Below are 23,029 nucleotides of genomic sequence, written 5' to 3'. Positions count from 1 at the left end.
GGCCAGACATCCTGGAGAGGGGACCCTAGCATGGGGTGCTTCCTGGTGGGGATCACTGTGGCAGAAGAGCTCTAAGAAGCCAAGAGCACAGGAAATAGTGCCCCCGAGGCAGGAAAAGGAGTGAAGGAGGTGCCAACAACAGAACATCTGTGGAGAGGAGGGCCATAGTTAAAGTCCTGCTGGATGTCCCAGCAGTGCCATTTATTAGCTCTGTGGACTGCGGCACATCCTGGCCTCTCAGACTGTTAGACTTTCCTGATCTGTGAAAAGATGCAGAGAGCAAGATTTGCCTCACAGGTTGCTGTCACTCTAAAGGTCACAGGAGGGAATGTCAGCGAGAGGCTTTGGAAAGTGTACAAACAAGGACGATGATTTTTATTACCCCACAATGCTGTCTATCAGTTCATCTGTAGCGTGTGGCATTAGGACCCTGATTTCTAAGTTGTCAGAGAATGATTTTGTATCATAACATTGTAGATACAAGTATTTTTGTCAGGAGTGACAGAAGCAAAGGGGCTTTCCTTCTAGAAGGGAGTACCCAGGCCCCACTAGCAGATGTTTATGAATCTATAACAGCATTCGGCAGTCCCCACAGGGTCTCTCTGCTCACAGAGAAGGTGCCTAAAATCAAGGCTTCCAGGATGTAAGTGCATGCACACACAGGGACACAGACACACACACCTGGCACTCGCCAATGGCTTTGCTGTCAATTGTCCCCCTTCCTAGGTGCTGGGCCTCTTCACTTCTCAGTCCATCAAGGGAGTAATCTCTCTGAGAATAACAATGTTGCGATGGTAACTGGATGAAGAACTGAAAGAGATGTCAAGACTGAAGGAGCTGCATTCATTAGTTGTAGTTTTCTGGGAGAAAGAAGATACTACTAATGATTTATATTTGGTATCATGTTTTATGACCTACAAAGGACTGTCACATATATTATTATTTAAGCCACACGGCACTCTTAGGAGACACAAACTATTATCTGAGGCTCAGAGAGGTGAAGTGTCTTTTTCCAGATCATCCAACTGATAGGTGACAAGATCAGGACCCAGTCAAGGTCATTTATTCCGAATCCTGTCTGCTTTCTATGACACTTTACTGCTTCTCACCTCTTGTTAACTTCCAGCTCTCACCAAGCCGCGCTCCTACCTGAGTCCAAAAGCACAGATGTGCTGTATGCTATACAGTCTATGATCTTTTTTAACTTTTTATTTTGAAATAATTTCAAATTTACAGAGAAGTTGCAACTAGGGTATGAAGAACTTTGTACGCCTTTCACCAAGTTCCTCAATTTGTTTTATGTTTCAATTTTACCACATTGCACAAATTTCCTCCCATACCCCCCACCCGCATCCTGTATGTTCATATGTATGTAATTTCTGATCCATTTGAAGATGATGCCCCATTAACTCTGAACACCTGAGGATGTACTTCCTAAAAGCAAAGACATTCTCCTACATAACCACAGTATAACATCACAATCAGGAAACTAACATTGATACAAACTACCATCTAATCCAAAAACCCCATTCAAATTTCACTGATTGTCCTAACGACATTGTTTATAGGCCCAGGATCCAGTCCAGGATTGTGTGCTGCATTTAGTTGTTTTGTCTTTTTAGTCTCCTTCAATCTGCAACAGTCCCTCAGTCTTTCCTTATCTTTCATAGTTTTGAAGAACACAGTCCAGTTACTTTGTAGGATATCCCTTGTGATAGATTTGGCTGATGTTCCTTACAAGTGGATTCAGGTTATGCATCTTTGTCAGGAATGCTAGAGAAGTGGGACCGTGTTCTCAGTTCATCCCCACGAGAGGCACATGGGGTCGATTGCCCTCTTTCAGGGATGTTAACTTTTATCACTCAGTTAAGAAGATGCAGCCAAGTTTCTGCACTGTAAAATCAGTTAGTAAGTATTGTATACTCATCAATGAGTAAGTATTTGTGGGGAGACCCTTTGTTTCTCATCAAACTTTCACCCACAAGTTTTAGCACCTGTCGATGATTCTTGCCTAAATCATTTATTACTATGATAGGCGCCAAATGGAAATTTTCTAATTTCATCATTTTTTCTGTATTTATCAATTGGCATTCTAATGTAAGGTAGTGCCTTCCCTTCTCCCCATTTATTTATTATATCTGTAGTAACTGATCCATTCCTATTTTATTCAATGAGTTACAATCTAAAACTAAAATTATTTATTTTTATGCCTAAATTGTCCCAGACTTGGCCTGTGGGTGACCCTTCCAGCTATATGATGTATCCTTTTGACACTTTCCCATCATTCTTTGAGCACTCCCTTACTTTATAGCACAAGATGCTCTAGGCTCATCTAGTAATTCCTAGGCTGAGGAGTCCTGGTTCTTTTTAGTGGAAATTGGTAGTATTTAGAAGCCAAGATCTGGATGTTTGGTGTGCTGACTGCTATTGGGGCATCATTTTTTCTAGGACCTGTCAGTAGAAAGAGCTAGAAATATATGTACACACATACACACAGACAGACACATCTACATCTATTTATCTATATTAAAAACATGAATTCAAACTAGTTACCCTAATTCTGATCTAATACCACAGGGTTTATTCCCTTTCCATAAATTTAACTCCTTTCATTAACCATGAGAAATATGGCTCCCATTTTCCTCAATACATTATCTATTTTCTCAGTTCTTCTGCTTGCAATCACTCTTCTAACCATACAGGCCACCTTCTCTGCTCCACACTGACCAAACACACTGGTGGGCTGGCCAAATTCTAGCCTAAACTCCTGTGCTGTGCTGGCTGAATCCTCCATCAAGATCAAAAGGAAAGGGGAGAGGGAGGTCACATTCTATAGTTTTTTAAAGGATTGAATTTATTGAAGTTTGCCTTCATCGCACATTGAAATCAATTCCACAGTCATTCAGATACTTGTCACATAACCCAAAGATGTGTGTTTCAATAACAGAGCACTTTTAATGTTTCTAATAAAGTAATAGAGCCAGTATTTATGAAATTATTTCTACATTAATCTGAAAAACAGATTGTAATATGTGTGCATATATTCATTCATTCTGTTTTTGTTTTTTTGGTTTTTTATGAGGAAGATTAGCCCTGAGCTAAGATTCGCTGCCAATCCTCTTTTTGCTGAGGAAGACTGGCCGTGAGCCAACATCCATGCCCACCTTCCTCAACTTTCTATGTGGGACACCTACCACAGCATGGCTTGCCAAGCAATGCCATGTTCGCACCCGGGATCTGAACCGGCGAACCCCGGGCCACCGAAGTGGAACGTGCACACTTAACCACTGCGCCACCGGGCCAGCCCCTCATTCTGCATTTTTAAAGCTTTCTCATAAACTCTTTTCCTACTTTATATTCATGCTAACTTTGGGGAGATGACAAAGTAGAAATCCTTTGCCCTACTGATAAATTCAGAAACAGAATTTCAAAGAAGGTATGTCAGAGACCTGTTGTTTACCAAACCATTTTCCCTTTACCTCCAGGGTGCACAGCTTGACTACATTTCCCAGCCTCCCCTGCAGTCAGGTGTGGTCATATGACTGAGTTCTGGCCACTGGAATGTGGGCAGAATTGATGAACACCTATTACAGACCTGGCCCATAAAACCTGCCACACAATTCTGCATGCTCCCTGTCTCTTCCTCTATCTGCTGACTGAATACAGAGGACCCAGTAAAGGATTTCAAAGCCTGTAGCAGTTACAGAGCCCCAAGATGGACAGTGCTGGGTCCTGAATCACCCCGTGGAAGGCCATCAACCAAACATCTGCATTAAACTATTATGTGAGTGAGATGTCAGCTACTATTGTGATGAGCCACTGAGACTTGGGGGTTATCAGTCACATCAGTTAGCGCATCCTAACTAATACAGAAAGTAAATGAATTGCCCAAGTTTACCCTTTAGAAGTCATGGAGCATAATGTTAAATGTGACCTTCTGATCCCTTCCTGAGGGCTCTTCCCATCAGATCAGACCAAGCAGCATGCTTTTAGTACCTCGGGACACTGTACCCCTATCTTTCAGAATCTTTCACCATGCTAAAAGTGACATTTTCCTCCTTTGCCCAAGTATAACACTAGCCCTCCCCCCTCACTTTTCTCCCTTCCCTTTTCCAAAGGGGACCATGACCCAGGTTTTCTCTTTCATGGGTTCATCTTCATCAGGTGAAAACACCTGACCTCTGGCAGAGGGAGACTTACCCACCCTGTAGAGGTGAAAGGAGACAGCCCTTAAATTTCCCACAAGTGGACTCTGTGATTTCTGTGGAGGTGGTGACAGGACCTGTAGTCTGGGGATGTGCCAAAATGCCTGGGGGGCAAGTTGATTTCTTCCACTGAACACACTTGGCCAGCAGCAGTGACTGGCACCTCCACGTCCTGCCTTTTTGTAGGCTGATAACTACTGGTTCAGCAAGTTAGCACAGTCCAAGCTGCTAGAAATTTGAGTCTTCCCAAAGAGGATGTTCCTCACCTTGCTCCCTCCAAGCAAGACAAGTTTTCAAGACTAGGAGAGTCAGAGAAGTCAGGTAAGGTGGGAGGGGAACAATGCAAGTATCTGAGGAAAAGGAAAACTCAGCCTGGAGATGTGGACACGAGGGGCATCGGGAATTTTCCTAACATCACAGTCTAAATTTCAGAGTTAAGGTCGCAAAGTCCGATTTCCAGAGTTAGGCAAAGCCCCAACGTTTGCCTAACCTTCATTTCATAGGGAAATGTCTAACCCTCATTTCACAGAGAGGGAATCGAGGACCACAGTGATTAAGAAGCATGTCCAAGGCCACAGACGTAGCCAGGGGTAGGACCAGAACCCAGACCTCTCAAGTCCCAGACCAGTGCTCTCTGCGCTTTTCTACTCTGCTTGCAGGTCTGATGGGAACCACTCAGCTCAGTTGGAGTAGCAGATGTAATTAGGATACTAAGTACTGGAGAGTGTGTTCCCTGAGGACCCAACTCTCCATGACCTTGGCCAACCCCCAAGCCTCCCTGAAAGCCTTTCCCTGCTTCTGCAAGGAGCCAGCTCCCATCACCCACTAAGATCTGACACAAACGGCCTGTCCGGGATGAGTCTGTCAATTCCAAGGTGAAGCAGGCGTGGGAACATCTCCACTTAGAACTCCAGGGCATCTGGGAAGGGAAAGTGTCTCCAGACTGGAAAGGCATGGAAATTTCCTTGAACCCAGAAGCATGCTTGGAATAGTATCAACTGCCGCATCGCCACTCCAGCCCGGCCTTGTTAGGGAGGCAAGCCGCAATCAGGAGATAATTAGCTTGCTGTTATTTATTCCCCGTGCTAATCAGCAGCCCACTGCTTGCACAGTCGAGAGGGCTCCCGCCCCCAGAGCTGTGGGGGTTCTCGGGGACCTTTAGTTACCAGCCAGGAAACAAGTAGCAGAAGACAAAGGGCTGGGGAGAGGAAGAGAGGCAGGAGACCCGACTACAGGACCAGGTGCTGCAGGCTTCTGCCCAACGCACCAATCCCTGGGGAGAGGTGGCTTGGGTATCGCCAGGAGCCCCGGGCAGCGCTGCATTCCTCTTCGTTTTGTTCTTGGGGTTGAGCTCTGGTCGATAAAGGGCGGCTGGCATTCAGCTCCCTGTTCTGCCTCACTGCAGTCAAATTGCCTTTTTCCAAGCCGACTTTCAAAAAAAAGATGACATTTATCAAAGCCTGCTGAGTGGTGACCTTGGTGGGAGGGAGAGAGGGCGGGTGTACTGTCTGTGGAAGCAGGCAAAGAAAATGAGGGAAACCTGGAGGGATGGAAATGCTTTTAAACCTCAAAGTTGTTGCAATAATCATGGAGAGATGGCTCTGGGTTTCAGGACATGCTCAGCTGCACACTTTCCTGCCCACTTCCTCATCCTCACCACCAGTCTCACTGGTAGTCCCTGCCTTCCAGCCCAAAGAGCAGACTGAAGATACTCCATTCAAGTAACGGTCTCCGGGAAAGGTTCAGACCTGTGGCTTGATAACTTTGTGAAATGTAGATCCTTAGGATAAGTAGCAGTTCCAGAATTTCTATATAGGACAGGCTAAAAGGCTGCCATTTGGTTGGAAGATGGAGAGTGAGGGGAGCCAGAAGACTTGTCCTGAAGCTGTGTTTGCAGAGCAAGTACTTGGGTTTTTTTTTTTTTAACATATATTGGACGTCTGTTTGGAGTGGTGTGGATAAAGCCCTCCTGAGCCATTTCTTGGCCCCACCACTGCACAGGATACCAGAGTTGGAAGAGAACTTATGAGTCATGTGGTCAACCTCTGGCCCTACACAGGATTCCTCCACACATTTGCTCCCTTCTCTTCTCTGGCCTCCTAAGCCCTTTACACATGGACTCTTATATCACCTGTCACCATGCCTCAGTTTCCTCCACCAAACCATGGCACTTGAGAACAAGGACAGTTTCTTACGTGTCTACCTTTGTATTTCACTTTTCTACTCCTACACACTCACAGAATTTCTTGCTATATGTGAATGGAGATGTGTATGATAGAATGAATAAACAAACAAATGAAGAGACATCTGTGCAAAGTAGTCATCCAGTCCCCCTGCTTGAATGCTTCCTGTAATCAGGAGTTCATTACCTCAAGATGGAAAGGTCCATTATTGGACAGTTGAAATGTCAGAAGATGTTTCTGTAGGTGGAATGGAAATCTGCTTCTCTGACAATTCTATCCAGTAGAACAGGTCTTCCCTTTAGAGGCTCAGAAGAACAGAAGTCCTCAATCCAGGATTCCATGGATAAGCCTTAAGAGATCCCTGCCCCCAAGAAGTGTGTGTAAAATTGTATGTGTGTCTGCCCATGTGCCTAGGAAGACGGAATCCATTGGTTTCACAAAGCAGTCTGTATTACCAAGTTTTAGAGCCACACTTCATTTGTTTACTCCCTCTTCCTCCTGAAAATGCATACTAGACAAACCAAGATGCCTCAAAATGTTTACTTTTTTAGATCTTTCTCTCCTTATTTTTCCAAAGAAAGCAGATCCCCAAGTTGTTATGTATCTTGAACAAAACTAACTCTGCTACTCTAACCATAGATGATTGGATGGGATTAATTCACATGCTGAAGTTAGCTACATATAGGTGGGGCACACAGGAGGCCAGAGGATAGGGTTTGATAGGAGTTCTGCTCAAAAGGGTGCTCCATATTGCATGGTAGCAATTTGACTCATTCAAAGCCTCTTATTGGGGAAGTAAACATCCGACTGTACCCACAGTGGATAACTTTTAGTGGTGGGTAACTTTCAGGTTGAAGCCTCTTTCTGCCATTTCAAACCACTGTTTCAATTCTCCAAGTCTTGGAAGCACTGGGACCACAGTGACTACAGCTAATAAGGCAACTTCCCAGCTACATTAAACCTCTGTGGGATCCTGCAATAAACCTCTCTTCCTCAAACCTATTAGGTATGACTCTTCTTTGCAGTTCCAAAGATTCTGACTAATACACAACGCTTCAGCTTTCAGAAGTTGTTATTATGACTTCCTCCCAAAGTAAAAGGTCCTCATTGCGAAGTCATCCCTCATACATGAGCTACCAAAGTACTCACATACCTTTTCAGTCTTCACAAAAATCCTACAGTGGTGCTTCTCAAATTTGGCGGAACAAAGAATCACTTGGCTTCACCTTAAATACAGACTCCCAAGCCCCCATCTCCAGAGGTTCTAAGCAAGTCTGGGGCGGGCCTTGAAATCCTCTTTCCAAACAAGTTCCTTGGAGATTCTGATGTAGGCATTCTGAGGCCCACACAAGGAGAACTCCAGCCTAAAGGATAGAGTTTCACGACTGCCCTGATTAACAAAATGCTTCCCAGGCTCCTCCCATGAAGATTCTGATTCAGTGGAGCAGGGACTTTGGAATGTGCACTTTAATAGGGCAGGTATCCTAACCTCCATTTTATATGGGAGAAAATTGAGGCCCAGAGTAACTCACCCACTGTCATACAGCTAGTTGATGACAGGGGTGAGACTAGGATCCAGCTCTCTTGACTCTCAGTCCAAGGCTCTTTCTACTGGGCCACAAAGGCCATACCACCTACATAGAGTCCTGCACATAACAGGCAATTGGTAGATGTTTGTTAAATTGAATAGAATCCCATGCTTACTTTCTAGGTCCTAAAGGGAAGAAACTATTTCTAAAGCATATTTACATCCCACTCCACCCAGCCTCACCCCAAGGCATATAACATGGTGGTCTGCCCCAGGGGTTCAACAGATGTTTGTGAGAGAATGCACTGTGATATGATTAGTGGACTGTGTACAACTCCATCAACTACCTCTGGCTGTGCTCCAGACTGTAAAGGAGCTATCCAGAACTGAACTTGATACTCCAGCTATGGTCTGACCCAAACCGAGTACAGCAGGAGCTCCTTTGCCCATGGTTTTAAAGGAACTGCCTGTTCTGAGGAGCTGGACCTTGCCCTTCCTATTGGTCTGGTGTGTGCCCTCATGGAACAAATAGGAACTGACTGACCCTGGGCCCTCCTTGCTCTTTCAGCCTCTACTGTGGCTTCCTCATCCAAGCCTCCCATTCGTCAACACTTAGAACTCTTCTACGCCCACAACCTGGGCCTGGAACCCCTGGAGAGCGTAGGCCAAAGATCACAGCTCCCGCAGTTCTGTGGGCCTCACTGTTCCTGGAAATGTTATGGTGCATTGAAAAGAACCCTGAAGAGCCCACTCCTAACTCCCCGCACTGATAGAGTGCCTATTGCATGTTAGAGACTCAGTTAGGTACATAAACTCAATAAATCAGCACAATACTCACATGAGGTGGGTATCTTTATTATGCCCATTTTACTAGTTAAGTAACTGGCTACAGTCACACAGTGAGTGGCAGAGCCGAGATTTGATCCCAAAAAGCCTGACTCCAAAACCTACAGTATTAAGTACAAAACTACACTCCCTCTCCAAGTTACCTCAGCTCTCCCATGAACCAGCTTGTGAACTTGACTGCTAAAGTATCTTCCAGCACTGGTGGCCTAAACTCCTCTCATTATAGGTAAGGGCCACACCAGCCAACATTACGATTAGCCTGGGAATCGGCTCAGAACAGTGTAAGTGGTTGAAAGGTAGAAACTTCAAACATAAATGAATAGGTAAAGACTCAAAAAGTATGATTAGGGGAAAAAGATCTATTAACACAAAGAGTTAGTCAAATGGCCTTAGATCCTTAACTATAAGCTTGACATTCAGTTTAACTATAATCCCCCCCCCAAATCATAGAAGCTCTGACTTCCTAAACTGGAATATTAACTTTCCAAATACAATACAAACAAGCCAAGGATTCACATGATGTGAAAATTAGTTGAAGGGCTGGCCTGGTGGCGTAGCGGTTAAGTGTGCACATTCTGCTGTGGCCTGGGGTTCATCGGTTTGGATTCCAGACACGGACCTACGCACCGCTTCTCAGGCCATGCTGTGGCAGGCGTCCCACATATAAAGTAGAGGAAGATGGTCACAGATGTCAGCTCAGGGCTAATCTTCTTAGAAAAAAAAAAGAAGAAGAAAATTAGCTGAGAAGTCTTACATTAGCTAGAATTTAATTTTAGACATAAAGCTTTTAGAAATCAAGAAAGAGGGTTGCGTGTACAGGAAAGAAAATATTTTCAGACTTACAACAAAACTTTTATTCCTCAGTTTACTTTATTTATTTATTTATTTATTTATTTATTTATTTATTTATTTATTTTCTGAGGAAGATCAGCCCTGAGCCAACATCTGCTGCCAATCCTCCTCTCTTTGCTGAGGAAGACTGGCCCCGAGCTAACATCTGTGCCCATCTTCCTCTACTTTACATGTGGGATGCCTACCACAGCATGGCTTGCCAAGCGGTGCCACGTCCACACCTGGGATCAGAGCCAGCAAACCCGGGCCACCAAAGCGGAACGTACACACTTAACCGCTGCGCTACTGGGGCAGCCCCGACAAAACTTCTTAATGAAAAAAATACCAAACTTCTTTTGGAGGGCCTCTTGGTCATCCAGGCTCACAGGGCAGGAGCTCCAGGATAGTCTTATTTGTAACAATGCCTGGGAACCAAAGTCTTCCATCTCTGGGATGTCTACTCAGCAGCAGGCTGACTGAGGTGGTGAACCCCACTGCTAAAGACCGAAATAATATTTTGAACTGTGAATTGATTTGTCAGCCATATTTAAAAGACACATCTATCTGATGATTCACTGCAGGACTGTTTTGAGATGTCCATTTGTGGGTGTCAAAAGCCAAGAAAGTATTCATGATTTAGTCACCAGGAATAACCACCTCCAGGGAAGCAGAACAACCCTGACCAAGAGCGTGAGCTGTAGACTGAACAAGGTATCTTCAGATTTACTTGACAAACCCAAGAGCCCAGGACACTGAAAGGTGGCTAGCGTACCCCTCCATCCTCACCAGTGATTCCTCTTCTGCCCTAGTTAGTTTCTCCATCATTGTGGTTTCTGCAGATCAAGTGGAGCTACCAGGACGTGTGCAGGGTTGAGGTGCAAAATGCTAAGGAGTAGCAAAATGGACGTCAGAGGTCAGCTGTCCAATAAGAAGAAATACTTTTCTCTTGCACAGTAATAATGGGTGAGCACGCTAAGAGGCAAGTTAAAAAGTTAAAAGGGTCAGTGAAATGAGTGACAGCTTATGGAGGTGGGGGCAGGGGGTTGGCAACAGGAATCCTCCAGACTGAGCAACCTTCAGGGACAAACCAAAAATGGAAACATAGGTGAACTGCTGGACATATAAAGGACTCAACTCAATGGTAAGGGCTGAAATTGAAGCCCTTTAAGCAATACTTAACAAAGGACTCATCTTTTTTGCTACCCCTCCCAGAAATAGCCTTATTTTAGAGCCCCCTCTTTTTTGGAGCTACACCAAGAACTACAAAAACTGTGCTCATATTAGTCACACCACTGGGGTTCTCCACAAAATGCAAGAATATTTAAAATTTTTAAAAATCTTTTTAAATTTAAATTTTTATTTAAAATTTGTAAATATTTTTAAATTGTAAAAGATAGTTAGGCCAGAGAGGGAGCGCTTGGAAGTAGGAGTGAATATTCCAAATAGGCAGTACCCTAGAACATGCAAACAAGGCAGATAGTTATGTAATCTGTGCATATGTTGACATCAAGATCTGGGGGGGTCTCCTAACTCTCATGAAGAAAACTAGGATTTTTAATTTATTTTATTTTTGAGGAAGATTAGCCCTGAGCTAACATCTGTGCCCATCTTCCTCTACTTTATATGTGGGACACCTGCCACAGCTGGCTTGATAAGCAGTGCAGACATCTGCACCTGGGATCCAAACTGGTAAACCCTGGGCCACCGAAGCAGAACATGTGACCTTAACCACTGCACCACTGGGCCGGCCCCAAAAACTACAATTTTTTTTTAAGATAATACTTACAAATGATAAGCACTTTCACAACTGTTAGCTCATTAGATCCCCAAAGTAATCCAATGAAGTAAGCCCACGTGGTATCATCATTTCCATTTTACAGATAATGGAGTACGATTTAGTAGAACAAAGTGAAATAACAAAAGTCACGCAGCTGTGACTGTCCAAGACCAAACCCTATGTTCCATCCTTACTCCTACACCAGGCATTGAGATGAACATATAATAAATGTTAATGTAATGCAATTATTAATGAGTGAATTAATTCAACAAACATATTTCTACGCCTATTAGGAACCAAAACCAGGGCAAATCCCTGTTCTCAAGCTTACAGTCTGATAAGGAAGTAGATACGTAAACAGACAAAATAGTAGATGAAAAGTTATATAAGGACGTATATATCAGGTGAAATGGAATCACAAAAAGGAGCACCTAAAGTGTGCGTAGACTAGACCACATTGTCCCGAAGAAGGGTGGCCGGTCACACAGGCTTTAAAAAGGAGGCAAAAGGTAAGCTTCTTAATAGGATGTCTTCCATCAGTCTTCTCCAGCTCTGATTCCTATGGACAGTACTAGCTATTAAGAAAGAAAACAATACTTCTAGTATTGAGAAAAGCAATTTATCCAGTCTCATAACCTCGTAGACAGATCCAACCTCTTTTGCTCAAATGCTGAGCTGACCAAACAACCTTCCGAATTGTATTCAGGAACACTAGTTGATCCATGCCAGCAAAAATAACCTGTTGCTATTTATCCCGCCAAGGTCCTCTTTTTGTTGTGAATTAATAGTTCTGGTCTGGAAAGCAGCTGTGGGAGAGACATCATAAGTCAATTCTCTACACCAGTGCCATCCAATGGAACTTTCTGTAATTATGTTCAATAGGGTTCACAATAGGCTATTTGAAATGTGGCTAGGGAAACTAAGGAAGTGATTTATAATGCTATTTAATTTTAATTAATTTAAATAGCCATATGTAGCTATTGGGTACCAATTTGGACAGCAAAGCTTTAGACCCTTGCTACTCAAAGTATGGCCCATGGATCAGTAGTGTCTGCATCACCTTACTGCCTTGTGAGAAATGCACAATCTCAGGCCCCACCCTAGACCTACTGATTCAGAATCTGCAGGTTAACAAGATCCCTGGGTGATCTGTATGCACATTAAAATTTGAAAATGGCATGGTTACTTCTGGATGACCTGGAAAAAAAGGGATTAACTGAAGACCATATCTGTGGTGACTGCTCCAAACTGCAGACCCCCATACTTGAGACTGGAGTCCAGCATAAGGGATCTTCTTCTTTCTTTGTATCTGTCTCTCCTCCATTCCTTAAATGTGGCAGAAAGGGGAAAGGGAGAGAAAGCAAAGTCTGGAACACCAGGTCTAAGGAAGGTTAGTAAGGGATATGGGGATTGGGGTGGGGGGGCGGTTGGAAGAGTATGTGTTTATCAGGGATACTTGTACAAAATAAAATGATGGAATTTCCTTATAATTATTGACTATAGATGATGGGTATATGGGAGTTCATTGTACTATCTTCTCTACTTTTGTGTATGTTTGAAATTTTTCAAAATTAAAAAACAGATGTGATTTCAGAGACAATGTGTGTGATAGCCAGCCTCCAAGATGGCCCCCAATGATCCTTTCCTCCTGGTATTCATGCCTTTGTGTAGTCTCCTTCCATACTGAATCAGGCCTGTCCGTGTGACCAAAGTGGAGGTGATGGGTGTGACCTTGGAGAGCTAGGTCATTGTGACTCTGCCTTGCTTTCTCTTGGATCTCTTGCTCTGAGGGAAGTCAGCTACCATGCTATGAGGACACTCAGGCAGTCTTGTGGAGAGGCATTTATGGAGAGAAGCCAAGGCCTCCCGCCAACAGCCAGCCACAGGAGTGAGCTACGTAAGTGAGCCTCTGTGGAAATTGATTCTCTGGCCCCAGTCAAGCCTTCCAATGACTGTAGCTCCATCTGACATATGATTGCAACTGCATGAAAGACCTCCAAGCCAGAACTGCCTGCCAAGCCACTCTCAAATCTCTGACCGACAGAAACTGTAAAAGCCAATAAATGTACATTGTTGAACGAAGCCACTCAGTTTGGGGGTTATCTGTTATGCAGCAATAGAGAACTGAGGCAATGTCATTTAAGGATTTCCCACTCCCTGAATACTCTCCCCACCTTATCACTGATGCCTGAAATGAACAGGAAAGAAAGACCTTTTCACACTACACATAAGGTTAACATGCTAATATCCCTTGAAGAGATAATACACTTAAATTCATGGTAAAACATATGTGACAGATATAAATTCTTTCTTTTTAAAACTCTTAGCAAGCTAATGTATTGAGACATTAATTTCAGTCTTGCTCTTGCTGTTGTAAGAGACTAGAAGGAATAAAAAGGTAATTTCTCCCTCTGGGTCTGCCATCCCAAGAATAGCTGAAGTCTTGAATTATAAGGTCTAGGCTCTTCTTTCATCCCCCTCTCCCCATGCCCAACCCCCAACACCTCATACTGTTAACAGCTTCTTGGTGTTTCAAGGGTCACCCTAAAGAAGACACCCTCCCTTCATCTTGAGGATTAGGTAATAGAGAAACTATGCTGGAACTGCTCCAGAAGGGGAGGGGAAAAAGTACTGGTGCAGGAAGAGGGCAAGTGGCCAGGCCTAAGGCATGAATGAAACCTTCCACCGGGTTAGGGAGGGTTTTGGCTTTTCCAGGAATGGAAACCTGTCCCTGGCTGGTACGCAGTCCCTGCGTTCGTGTCAGGGGCGGAGTGGGGACCGGGGCATGGGATGCCCGAGGAAGAGGGCTCCCGCGGCCTGGGCATGCACTAACCCCCCTCCTACCCCCACTCCTGCCCCTCTGGCTTGCAGGCTGTGGAACTGTACTCTTCAGTGGTACCCCAAGGGTCATGGAATAGTAGCATCAAGACTGAAAAAAAGGCTCTTCCCCAAATCGTTCCCCAAATTTTTGGGACTTCACAACCATAGACAGAGGGGAGGGGGAACCCCAGAACGTGACCAATGAACTTCTCGCCAACACTGACGGGCGGGAGCGGAGCCAGATTTCTTTAATTTGTAAAATTACAAGACGTGCGACTCTTCTTGCCCGAGTGAGTTGCAACGAATTCACTTTAGGTAGACCTATCTTTCCTGAGAGCGGTTGTGGGTGGGGACGGAACTATTAAGCAGATGGAAGAGGTGGAGGCAGTAACAGAGGAACTGAGGGGCCAGAGCAACCCCCCCGCCCTCGCCCCCAGGCAGCTTTCCTCACCAGGTCCGGGTCCCCAACACGTTGAGAGAATGACCCCGCGCGCGGCCGCCCGTCCGGCTCCGACACAAACACACGCACGTGCGCCCCGCCCCCGCCGCGCACGCGCCCTGAGGCTCCGGCGGCGGGGACGGGCGCGCGCGCGGTGCTCGCTGCCCCCACGCCGCTCCCTCCGCTCGGATCGCGGCGCCTGCTGCTCCCCGCATCGCTCCACGCCGGACCCGCGGACCCGGAGGCAGCGGCCGAGGTCGGTGGGCTCCGGCGGGCGCAGCGGTCGAGGCGGCAGCGCGGGGAAGGCGAGCGGAGCCCGGCAAGTCCCCGGGAGGCGATGTCGCCGAGCGCGGGCCCCTGCGTAAGGCGGGCGCCGCGACAGGCCGGCCAGTGAGGCGCCGCCGGGGAGGCCGCGACGGAGCTCCCGGACCCGCCATGGGCTGAGACACGTCCTCGCCAAGCAGGTGCAGTGACTAGAGGTCCCGGGGGGAGCACGCCCAGACAGGCCCCGGGGACCCTCATCCCGTCAGGACGCGCCCTACCTAGCCAGTGCCCTGTTGACCTTCCCTCTGCTCCTCCTCAAAGGCCCTGCTGACCCCGCCTCCAAACCCCGCCCATGCAACCCCTGTGATCCCAACAGTCCCTGACATCTGGGCATACCCCATCCCACACTCCTGTGACCCCAGCCCACTAGGCCCTTGTGTCCATCTCCTCTTTGTGCCCCAGTATTTTGAGCCCACCGCCTGCATAGTGCCTGGGAACTACCCAGCATCTCTACCTTTCTTTTCTAGCGCAATGGGGGCTGGGGGTGGGATGGGGGGTGAGAGGAAAGAGGGAGAGTGTGTCCTTCCCCTCAGAGGCCCTGGTAACCACAAACCCATCCTCTCTCCCTTATGCCTGTAGTGAAAGTGACCCTTCTTTACCCCACCAGAACATGCCTGGGTGACTCCCTCCCAGATCTTCCTTGTGGCCTTCCTCGCTCTCCCCAGTGACACTATGCAACCCCCCGGTGACCTGCGAGGCCTCTGGCTCCTGCTGCTGTCCTTTTTCCTGCTCCTCTTTGAGGTGGCCAGAGCTGGCCGTCCCTTGGTTAGCTGTCCTGCTGCCTGCCTGTGCGCCAGCAACATCCTCAGCTGCTCCAAGCAGCAGCTGCCCAACGTGCCCCACTCCTTGCCCAGCTATACCGCACTACTGGACCTCAGCCACAACAACCTGAGCCGCCTGCGGGCCGAGTGGACCCCCACGCGCCTGACCCACCTGCACTCCCTGCTGCTGAGCCACAACCACCTGAACTTCATCTCCTCTGAGGCCTTTTCCCCGGTACCCAACCTGCGCTACCTGGACCTCTCCTCCAACCAGCTGCGGACACTGGACGAGTTCCTGTTCAGTGAACTGCAAGCACTGGAGGTGCTGCTGCTCTACAATAACCACATTATGGCAGTGGACCGCTCCGCCTTCGATGACATGGCCCAGCTGCAGAAACTCTACTTGAGCCAGAACCAGATCTCCCGCTTCCCTCTGGAACTGGTCAAGGAAGGAGCCAAGCTACCCAAACTCACGCTCCTGGACCTCTCCTCCAACAAGCTAAAGAACTTACCACTGCCCGACCTGCAGAAGCTGCCCGCGTGGATCAAGAATGGGCTGTACCTACATAACAACCCCCTGCACTGCGACTGTGAGCTTTACCAGCTCTTTTCACACTGGCAGTACCGGCAGCTGAGCTCTGTGATGGACTTTCAGGAGGATCTGTACTGCATGAGCTCCAAGAAACTGCACAATGTCTTCAACCTGAGTTTCCTCAACTGCAGTGAGTACAAGGAACGTGCCTGGGAGGCCCACCTGGGTGACCCCTTGACCATCAAGTGTGACACCAAGCAGCAGGGGATGACCAAGGTATGGGTGACACCGAACAATGAACGGGTGCTAGGTGAGGTGGCCAACAGCACAGTGACAGTGTCCAAGGATGGCAGTCTTCATTTCGAGCATGTGCAGGTTGAGGACGGGGGGGTGTATACCTGCTACGCTATGGGGGAGGCTTTCAACGAGACACTGTCTGTGGAGTTGAAAGTGTACAATTTCACCTCGCATGGACACCATGACACCCTCAACACAGCCTATACCACCCTAGTGGGCTGTATCCTTAGTGTGGTCCTGGTCCTCATATACCTGTACCTCACTCCTTGCCGCTGCTGGTGTCGGGGTGTTGAGAAGCCTTCTAGCCATCAAGGAGACAGCCTGAGCTCTTCCATGCTTAGTACCACACCCAACCACGATCCTATGGCTGGAGGGGACAAGGATGATGGTTTTGATCGGCGGGTAGCCTTCCTGGAACCTGCTGGACCCGGGCAGGGTCAAAACGGCAAGCTCAAGCCAGGCAACACCCTGCCGGTGCCTGAGGCAACAGGCAAGGGCCAGCGGAGGATGTCAGATCCGGAATCGGTCAGCTCGGTCTTCTCTGATACGCCCATTGTGGTGTGAGCAGGATGGGTTGGTGGGGAGATTCTGCCCCAGGAGAGGTAATGCACCCCTGAAGGATATGAGGGGATGGAAGAGAGGGCTGGCTGCCCAAGGGAGTAGATTCCCCCTGACCTCAAAGGGAATTGGTCATGGGTACAATAGCAGGCAAGATCCCAACCAGGGTGTGGCTGCCACGATTTTCAAATATGGATGTATTAATCCTCAGGCAAATGCTACACCCCTACCCAAAGCCCTGGCAGTTCTCAATGTGGTGGAGGAAGAGGAGTATGTCAGCTGGTTGGGAATGAGGAAGGGGCGGTGAAAGAGCAGATTCCCTAAACTTTTTCAAGGTCATCCCTAGCTCCTTAAGAGAAAATCATCTGGGAAAAAAAAAATCATTTTTTTCTCTCTCTGCTCACCCACACCTGGGGTGTTGTGTGTGTTGGGGGGGGGAGCTTCCACGGGAGCCACATTGGGGAAAAGCTGTAGTAACTTCTTTGGCCAGGAAATCACACTTCATAGCTGGGAAAATTGGAAATCTTTGGAAAAAGGAGTCAGGAAAAGGCTGAGATCTCAATCAGTAAAACTGCCCAAAGCTGTTGTGAGACTTCCCACGAATGCCTTCCTCCTTCCCAATGAGCCCTGGGTGGATGGATCTTCGCAGGAGCCTGGCCTGTTGCCTGTCACATAGGCAACAACGTGAGATATGGTATCTGGGCCTTGTCCTGGGACCAGTGGCACAGAGGGGTGCAGCATGAACTGAGGGGTCCGTGTCACAGCATAGGTGCCAGCACAAAACTTGTGGATGGGGGATAAAGTCCAGATTGGCTAATTCCCTGGTTGGTGAAACCCTTGGTCAGCATTTGATTCCCAGCACCTGTGTGTCAGACCAGGGTGGTGGCTGCTGAAGCAGAGTTTTTATGGATGCCTGCCACAGATATGGGGTGTGGGGCCACTTCAGACTATAGGAGGAGGAGGATGAATCAGCCTCTATTATGTAGCGTCCAGCTGGACCTACCTGATCCTTCGTGTATTCCATCTCTTTATTCAGACTCCTTATCAAGCTCAGGTGGGATTCTGAGTTTTCCCTAATAGGCTGCTCTGCAAAGGGAGGAGTCCTGGAAAGTCTGGCCCCAGCGGGGTTAGACTGGGGTTGGGGATGGAGGAGACCGGGTGTGTATCCCCTCTATGTCGACAAAGCTGCCTTGCTCCTCTCTTAGAGATCTCACCCCTGCTGCAAAGCCAAGGCATGAGATTTCATCATCTGCAGGGTGGAATTGGGTGGTCTTTGCCCCAGAATCGCAGTTTGGAGTGCGGCTTAGAGTTCTGCCCTCTCCACAGGGTTCCAGGCAGTCTTGTAACAGAGACAATCAGTGGCACTAAACTTTCAGAAGGAAAGTTCTGCCACCCTTAGCCCCCTCAGCCAGAGACCTGTGCAGTCGTGGTTGTCAGGCCAGAGGAACTTAAGAAGAATGGCCCAACATTCCAGTCCATCCAAGGTTGCAGAATACTTTGGGTATGGAGATGACTGCTCCCTTTAACTTCTCCCTTTGACTCTGCTGCAGGCTCTGGGAGGTGGTTGCTCTGAGCTTTGGCAAGGGGACGAGTATGGCAAAATGTTCTCTGATGTGGGTCTTTTTCAGTCTCCCCCCTCTCTCCCACCAAGTTCCTGTCCTTTGGAAGTTCTCCAGATCTTCTAGTTTTCTGACCTGCTCTCTAGGTTCCAAGAGGTGTTATTTACCTGTGGATAAGGGCTGCTTGCTAGGATGGCCTGATTCCCACTGCCTATTAAGATTGGGGAAGGGAACTGGAACTCAACATCTTCCCCTTGTCTGTTCCTGGGATCTCAAGACTGCTGTCCATCCTTTATTAGTATCCTTGTTGTGTCAAGAGAGGTGCAGCATTTCCCTTAAGTACTTGCATGCTCATAGGTATGCATGCTCATAGGTATGCATGCTTATAGGTATGCATGCACACCAGCACCTTGACTTCCATCAGGACAGTGATTCTTAAGTCCCCACTAATGTCCACTTTCAGAATGGTCACCACCTATGTGCACAACTTCATGCGCACAATTTTCTTGCCCTGTAGGAGAGACTGTGACCATGCCAGGCTCCCCAGATACAAACTCTTGTTAATTTCTGAACTTCCTTGAAGCTTCACCCACATCTCCATGGCACTGAAGAACTCCTCTGCAAAGGCTGGAGTTAGGAGAACCACAGGTTGAGGACATTTGGAGGGGTGATGAGGAGCTAGCTGGTCCTTCAGACTCCTCAGAAACCTTCCCTGGATTAAAGACAATAGATATGAGAAATAAATGTAGAACTAGGCCAGTGATGGACCCAGAAGGAAACTGACAAAGGACCAAGCAGCTGTTAGTTGCTCTTCCTATGTTAACTGCCCTGCTAAGACAGGGGTAGGATGGAAAAGTTGTCTGTTAAATTCCAGAGACTTGTGACAGTTTTGTTACTGGGGCTATAGGAACCAGGACTCCCTCCTCAGACTTATCAGGGAACCTGGGAAAAATCTCATCTCCATGCTGCAGTTTCTCCTCTAGGCACCTTTAGGGCTCTGAAAATCTTTAAAGTGAATGGCAAATGCCCCAGCAGGCCTTCTGGGGCATTCTAGCTGAGTTCCTGAGGACTAGAAGGGCCGATTTCTTCATAAGTCCTACCCAATTTAGGGAATAAGAAAAGGCCCTGAGGCTCTAAGTCTCCTTCTTATATCCACTAATTTGCCCCTAGTTTGAGAGACTGGTGGATGTGCCTGGCTGCCCCACCAAGAGATTGAACTGATTAGCCTCTTCCAGTGGTTTCAGTCGGTGGTACCCAAAGGCAGCTTCTACTTGAGGGATTAAGTACTAGCATATGTAAGCTCACCAGAAGCCTCTGTAGGAAACTGCCAGGTCTGGTTATAAGAAAAGGCTGAGCAATCACCCCTTCCCTTCCCATACCCATAAACCAGACATGTCTCCCAGGAAGCAGGTGTCCCTGGAGACAGAGTATGATAGGGCTCTGCAATCTGTCTGTGTGATTATTTGTGACCTTTTCTCTTTGCCTGTATTTATGGGGCTCCTAGGAAGGGGCCAGGAGAGGGTACACCCAGGTGGGGAGAGCAAAGCCAATCCATGCCAGTTTTCTGTGTGTTCTCACCCCTGTCCTTCCCTGTAGCCCTGCTGGCGAAGCAAGCAGGCTTCCCGCGTCCAGGACCCTATTCCTCCCACGTTGTATACCCAGGCTGGCAAACCTTGGAGCCCCCGGGCTCTGAAAACTAGACAATGATCATTAAACCTGGCTTGAGTCTCTGTTCCAGCATAGTCTGTGACTGGTTTATTTATCTTTTCAGCCTGTGGGTGGGGTTCACTGTACCTCAGAAGGGTGTGGCTTATCTAGGAAGAGAATATTTCAATACTGTTCTAAGGGCTCAGGTAGAACCCACATCCAAGTGTTAAGATAGACCAGGGGTCAGCAGACTTTCTCTGTGAAGAGCCAGATAGTAAATATGTTAGGCTTTGCAGGCTGTACAATCTGTTACAACTACTCAGCTGTGTCGTTGTAGCAGGATGACAGCCACGGATGTACGTAAATGAATGATTGTGGCTCTGTTTCAATCAAACATTATGGACATTGAAATTTGAATTTCATATAATTTTAATGTCTTTTGAGTTTTTTCAACCCTTTAAAAATGTAGAAACTCTTATTAGCTCACAGACCACACAAAACCAGGCAGTGGGCTGGTTTTGGCCAGTGGACCATAGTTTGCCAACCCAATAGACAGATTCTCAAAAGAAATGTCACTGATGGTTGAACAGGAGAGAGCTGAAAAATTCCACGACTTGGCGCTAGCGCCTCCCGATAATGAAGGCTTTCTGGGTCTCTGGGGAGGAGGGTTGCCTCTCGGCAGAGTTCTCGTAAACATCTGGATCAAGCCAATAATGTACTATGGAAAAATGCTTGGACTGAATTAAAAGAAACAATGGAGAGCTGCTCATTTTCACAACATTTTTATTACCAGTATATTTTCATGTTGTAAATGGTAACCACCTTGGTCGGGCTAAAAATACATTCATGTAATGGGCAGGTTAATATTCATTGACAGTGTAATGTGTCCTAGGCATTGCATAGGACACAGAAATGCAATCCCCACTTTCTTGGTACAGACACAGCCAACCAGAAACTGGACTGGATTCTATGAAGCTCTGAACATGCAATTTCTTTGGCTGCTCTCTTGGTACTTTTGGAAGGCGACTATCATGGTAGATTCCAAAAGGGGAGAGGAAATGGTATAAGGAAAATTAACTAAAAATTAAAATTAAATTAAAAGAATCAGAATTTGAATAATTACCTGGTTTCTTACACTGATAAAATCTTGACCAAAGGGCAGCCCTCCTCTGCCTGGAAAGTTGTCTTTTTCTCTTCATGAGGAACAGCCAAAGTGGTGAGGGATGGAGACACCTCACAGCTAGCCACATCAGACAAATCAACCTTGGCAGTCAATGAAATGACAGATGTTGATGTCAGAGCACCCTCATAGTCTACACTTATATAGCATTTTTTCATCTTTTCAAAGCAGTTTTTGCTATGGCTGAATTTGGCCAAGAGGATGAAGCTGGTAACAAGGACAGGTCTCCCCTCTATTTTGGCCTGTGCCAAGCCCTGTCTTTGAGCCTGAACAGTTTTGATACTTCTCTCTCCATCATCCCGGGGAAGTCCATGGCTGCATCTCTTCAACCTGTCCCCTTTCCCCCCCAACCACAAGAAGTTCCCTAGATTCTGGACAAGATGTGCAATTTTGTCTGCCATGTCTCACAGCACTTTCCCTAGCTCCTCTTAGGTGGCACTTCAGGGGATGGAGGAGGCTAATCTGACAGTTGCCTTTTAGAACAGAAGATGATCCGTGGATCGGCCAGCCTAGTCTCTCTTCCACCTGATCTCTCCACTCCTTCCCTTTCTGCAGTTGTAATTCTTGTCCCACTTATCTTGTCTCCCAGGAAACCACTGGTGAAGCTTCACTTTCCCCACCCACACTGCAGAAAAGGCTCAGGCCTGTGCAGTAGGATGGCTGGCTTTTCTGGTCAGGCTACAGTGAGCCTGTGCCGGATGCTTCCTCTTCTGGGGCTTGAGAGAGGAAGGCTACAGCAGCTGCCATGTCAAGCCCCTTCCTCAGGCTTATACACTGTCAAGTGGAAAATATCAAGTGGTAAAGATACTTAGACCTGCCCCGAGGCCTTCCAGTCTATGTGAGCCTGGTTGCTGTCCCAGAATCACAGGGGACATGGAACCATGACCTGAGAGAACCAGCCTTCAGTGAGCCAGGACATGGCGCCCTGCAGTGGACTTGCAGGTGCCCTACAGTACCAGCATACATGCACTGAGAGTCATTAACCCCAACCTTAGGGAGGGGCGGATGCACATGTGTGCGTGTGTGCACAAACATGCATGCAGATTGGGGAGCACTGCGGCTGGATAGGACTTTGTGCTGCCTCTCCCGCACCTCCCACTGCTCCCTCACTTGGCTTAGTTTGCTTTTGGTGTGGGTCTAAGCAGAAAGGCCTAGCCCAGTCCTGGGCACCCTTAGAAAGCACCGTTAGATAACTGGGAATCTACTTTAAAGAGAGGGGTGCTGGGGACCCCTCAGGTATACTCAGTGAGACTAAGAGTTGAATCCTTTGGTACCACAGAACAGCCTGAAGTGGCTACTTAATCTGCTTTCAGTAGAGATCTAAAAAGTCATCTGGGGAGTTCTGACAATAGCAGTTAGATTAAAAACTGGGACTCTTATCCCCTGCACGTTGGTGACTAGCCAAGCCCTCTCGGCAGTGGGAAGGGGGAAGGCTGTCTTACTGGAGGTGATTTGTGTCTGCTGTAAGTTTAGCCCAGTGCTGGAGACTATCTACTTCAGACCCCCCTCCAGGGCAGTTTTGGGACACTGTCCTCCTGCCTT

General features: G+C 47.3%; 2 protein-coding genes across 10 annotated transcripts; one reads left to right on the top strand and one right to left on the bottom strand.

The window, feature by feature from the left end:
* Positions 1-8,751: 8,751 nt before the first annotated feature.
* LOC106827424 (sterile alpha motif domain-containing protein 1-like) lies at positions 8,752-15,066 on the bottom strand. 8 transcript variants are annotated; one of them, XR_006514981.2, is made up of 4 exons: positions 14,642-15,066; positions 11,802-11,945; positions 10,380-10,478; positions 8,752-9,469 (listed from the first exon to the last, which is right to left on the bottom strand). XR_006514981.2 is itself a non-coding variant. In XM_044749603.2 (3 exons), the coding sequence occupies exons 1-2, from the start codon at positions 15,064-15,066 to the stop codon at positions 10,415-10,417; spliced, it is 489 nt and encodes a 162-aa protein (XP_044605538.1). In that variant the 3' UTR covers positions 8,752-9,472; positions 10,366-10,414. The 8 variants fall into 8 exon arrangements, 4 of the variants coding, with proteins under 4 accessions (XP_044605538.1, XP_044605535.1, XP_044605536.1 ...); XR_006514978.2 differs by lacking the exon at positions 11,802-11,945 and having other exon boundaries at positions 10,366-10,565; XR_006514975.2 differs by lacking the exon at positions 11,802-11,945 and having other exon boundaries at positions 8,752-9,472; positions 10,380-10,565.
* AMIGO1 (adhesion molecule with Ig like domain 1) lies at positions 14,771-20,397 on the top strand. Of its 2 annotated transcripts, none has more exons than XM_070486987.1 (2): positions 14,771-15,093; positions 15,561-20,397. In XM_070486987.1, exon 2 carries the CDS (start codon positions 15,626-15,628, stop codon positions 17,105-17,107), a length of 1,482 nt encoding a protein of 493 aa, XP_070343088.1. In that variant the 5' UTR covers positions 14,771-15,093; positions 15,561-15,625; the 3' UTR covers positions 17,108-20,397. The 2 variants fall into 2 exon arrangements, with proteins under 2 accessions (XP_070343088.1, XP_070343089.1); XM_070486988.1 differs by having other exon boundaries at positions 14,955-15,093; positions 15,533-20,397.
* Positions 20,398-23,029: the final 2,632 nt, after the last annotated feature.

This window comes from Equus asinus, chromosome 16 (assembly GCF_041296235.1).
Source record: "Equus asinus isolate D_3611 breed Donkey chromosome 16, EquAss-T2T_v2, whole genome shotgun sequence".
Classification (NCBI taxonomy): domain Eukaryota; kingdom Metazoa; phylum Chordata; class Mammalia; order Perissodactyla; family Equidae; genus Equus; species Equus asinus.
This window is presented reverse-complemented; position numbering and strand designations above follow the sequence as displayed.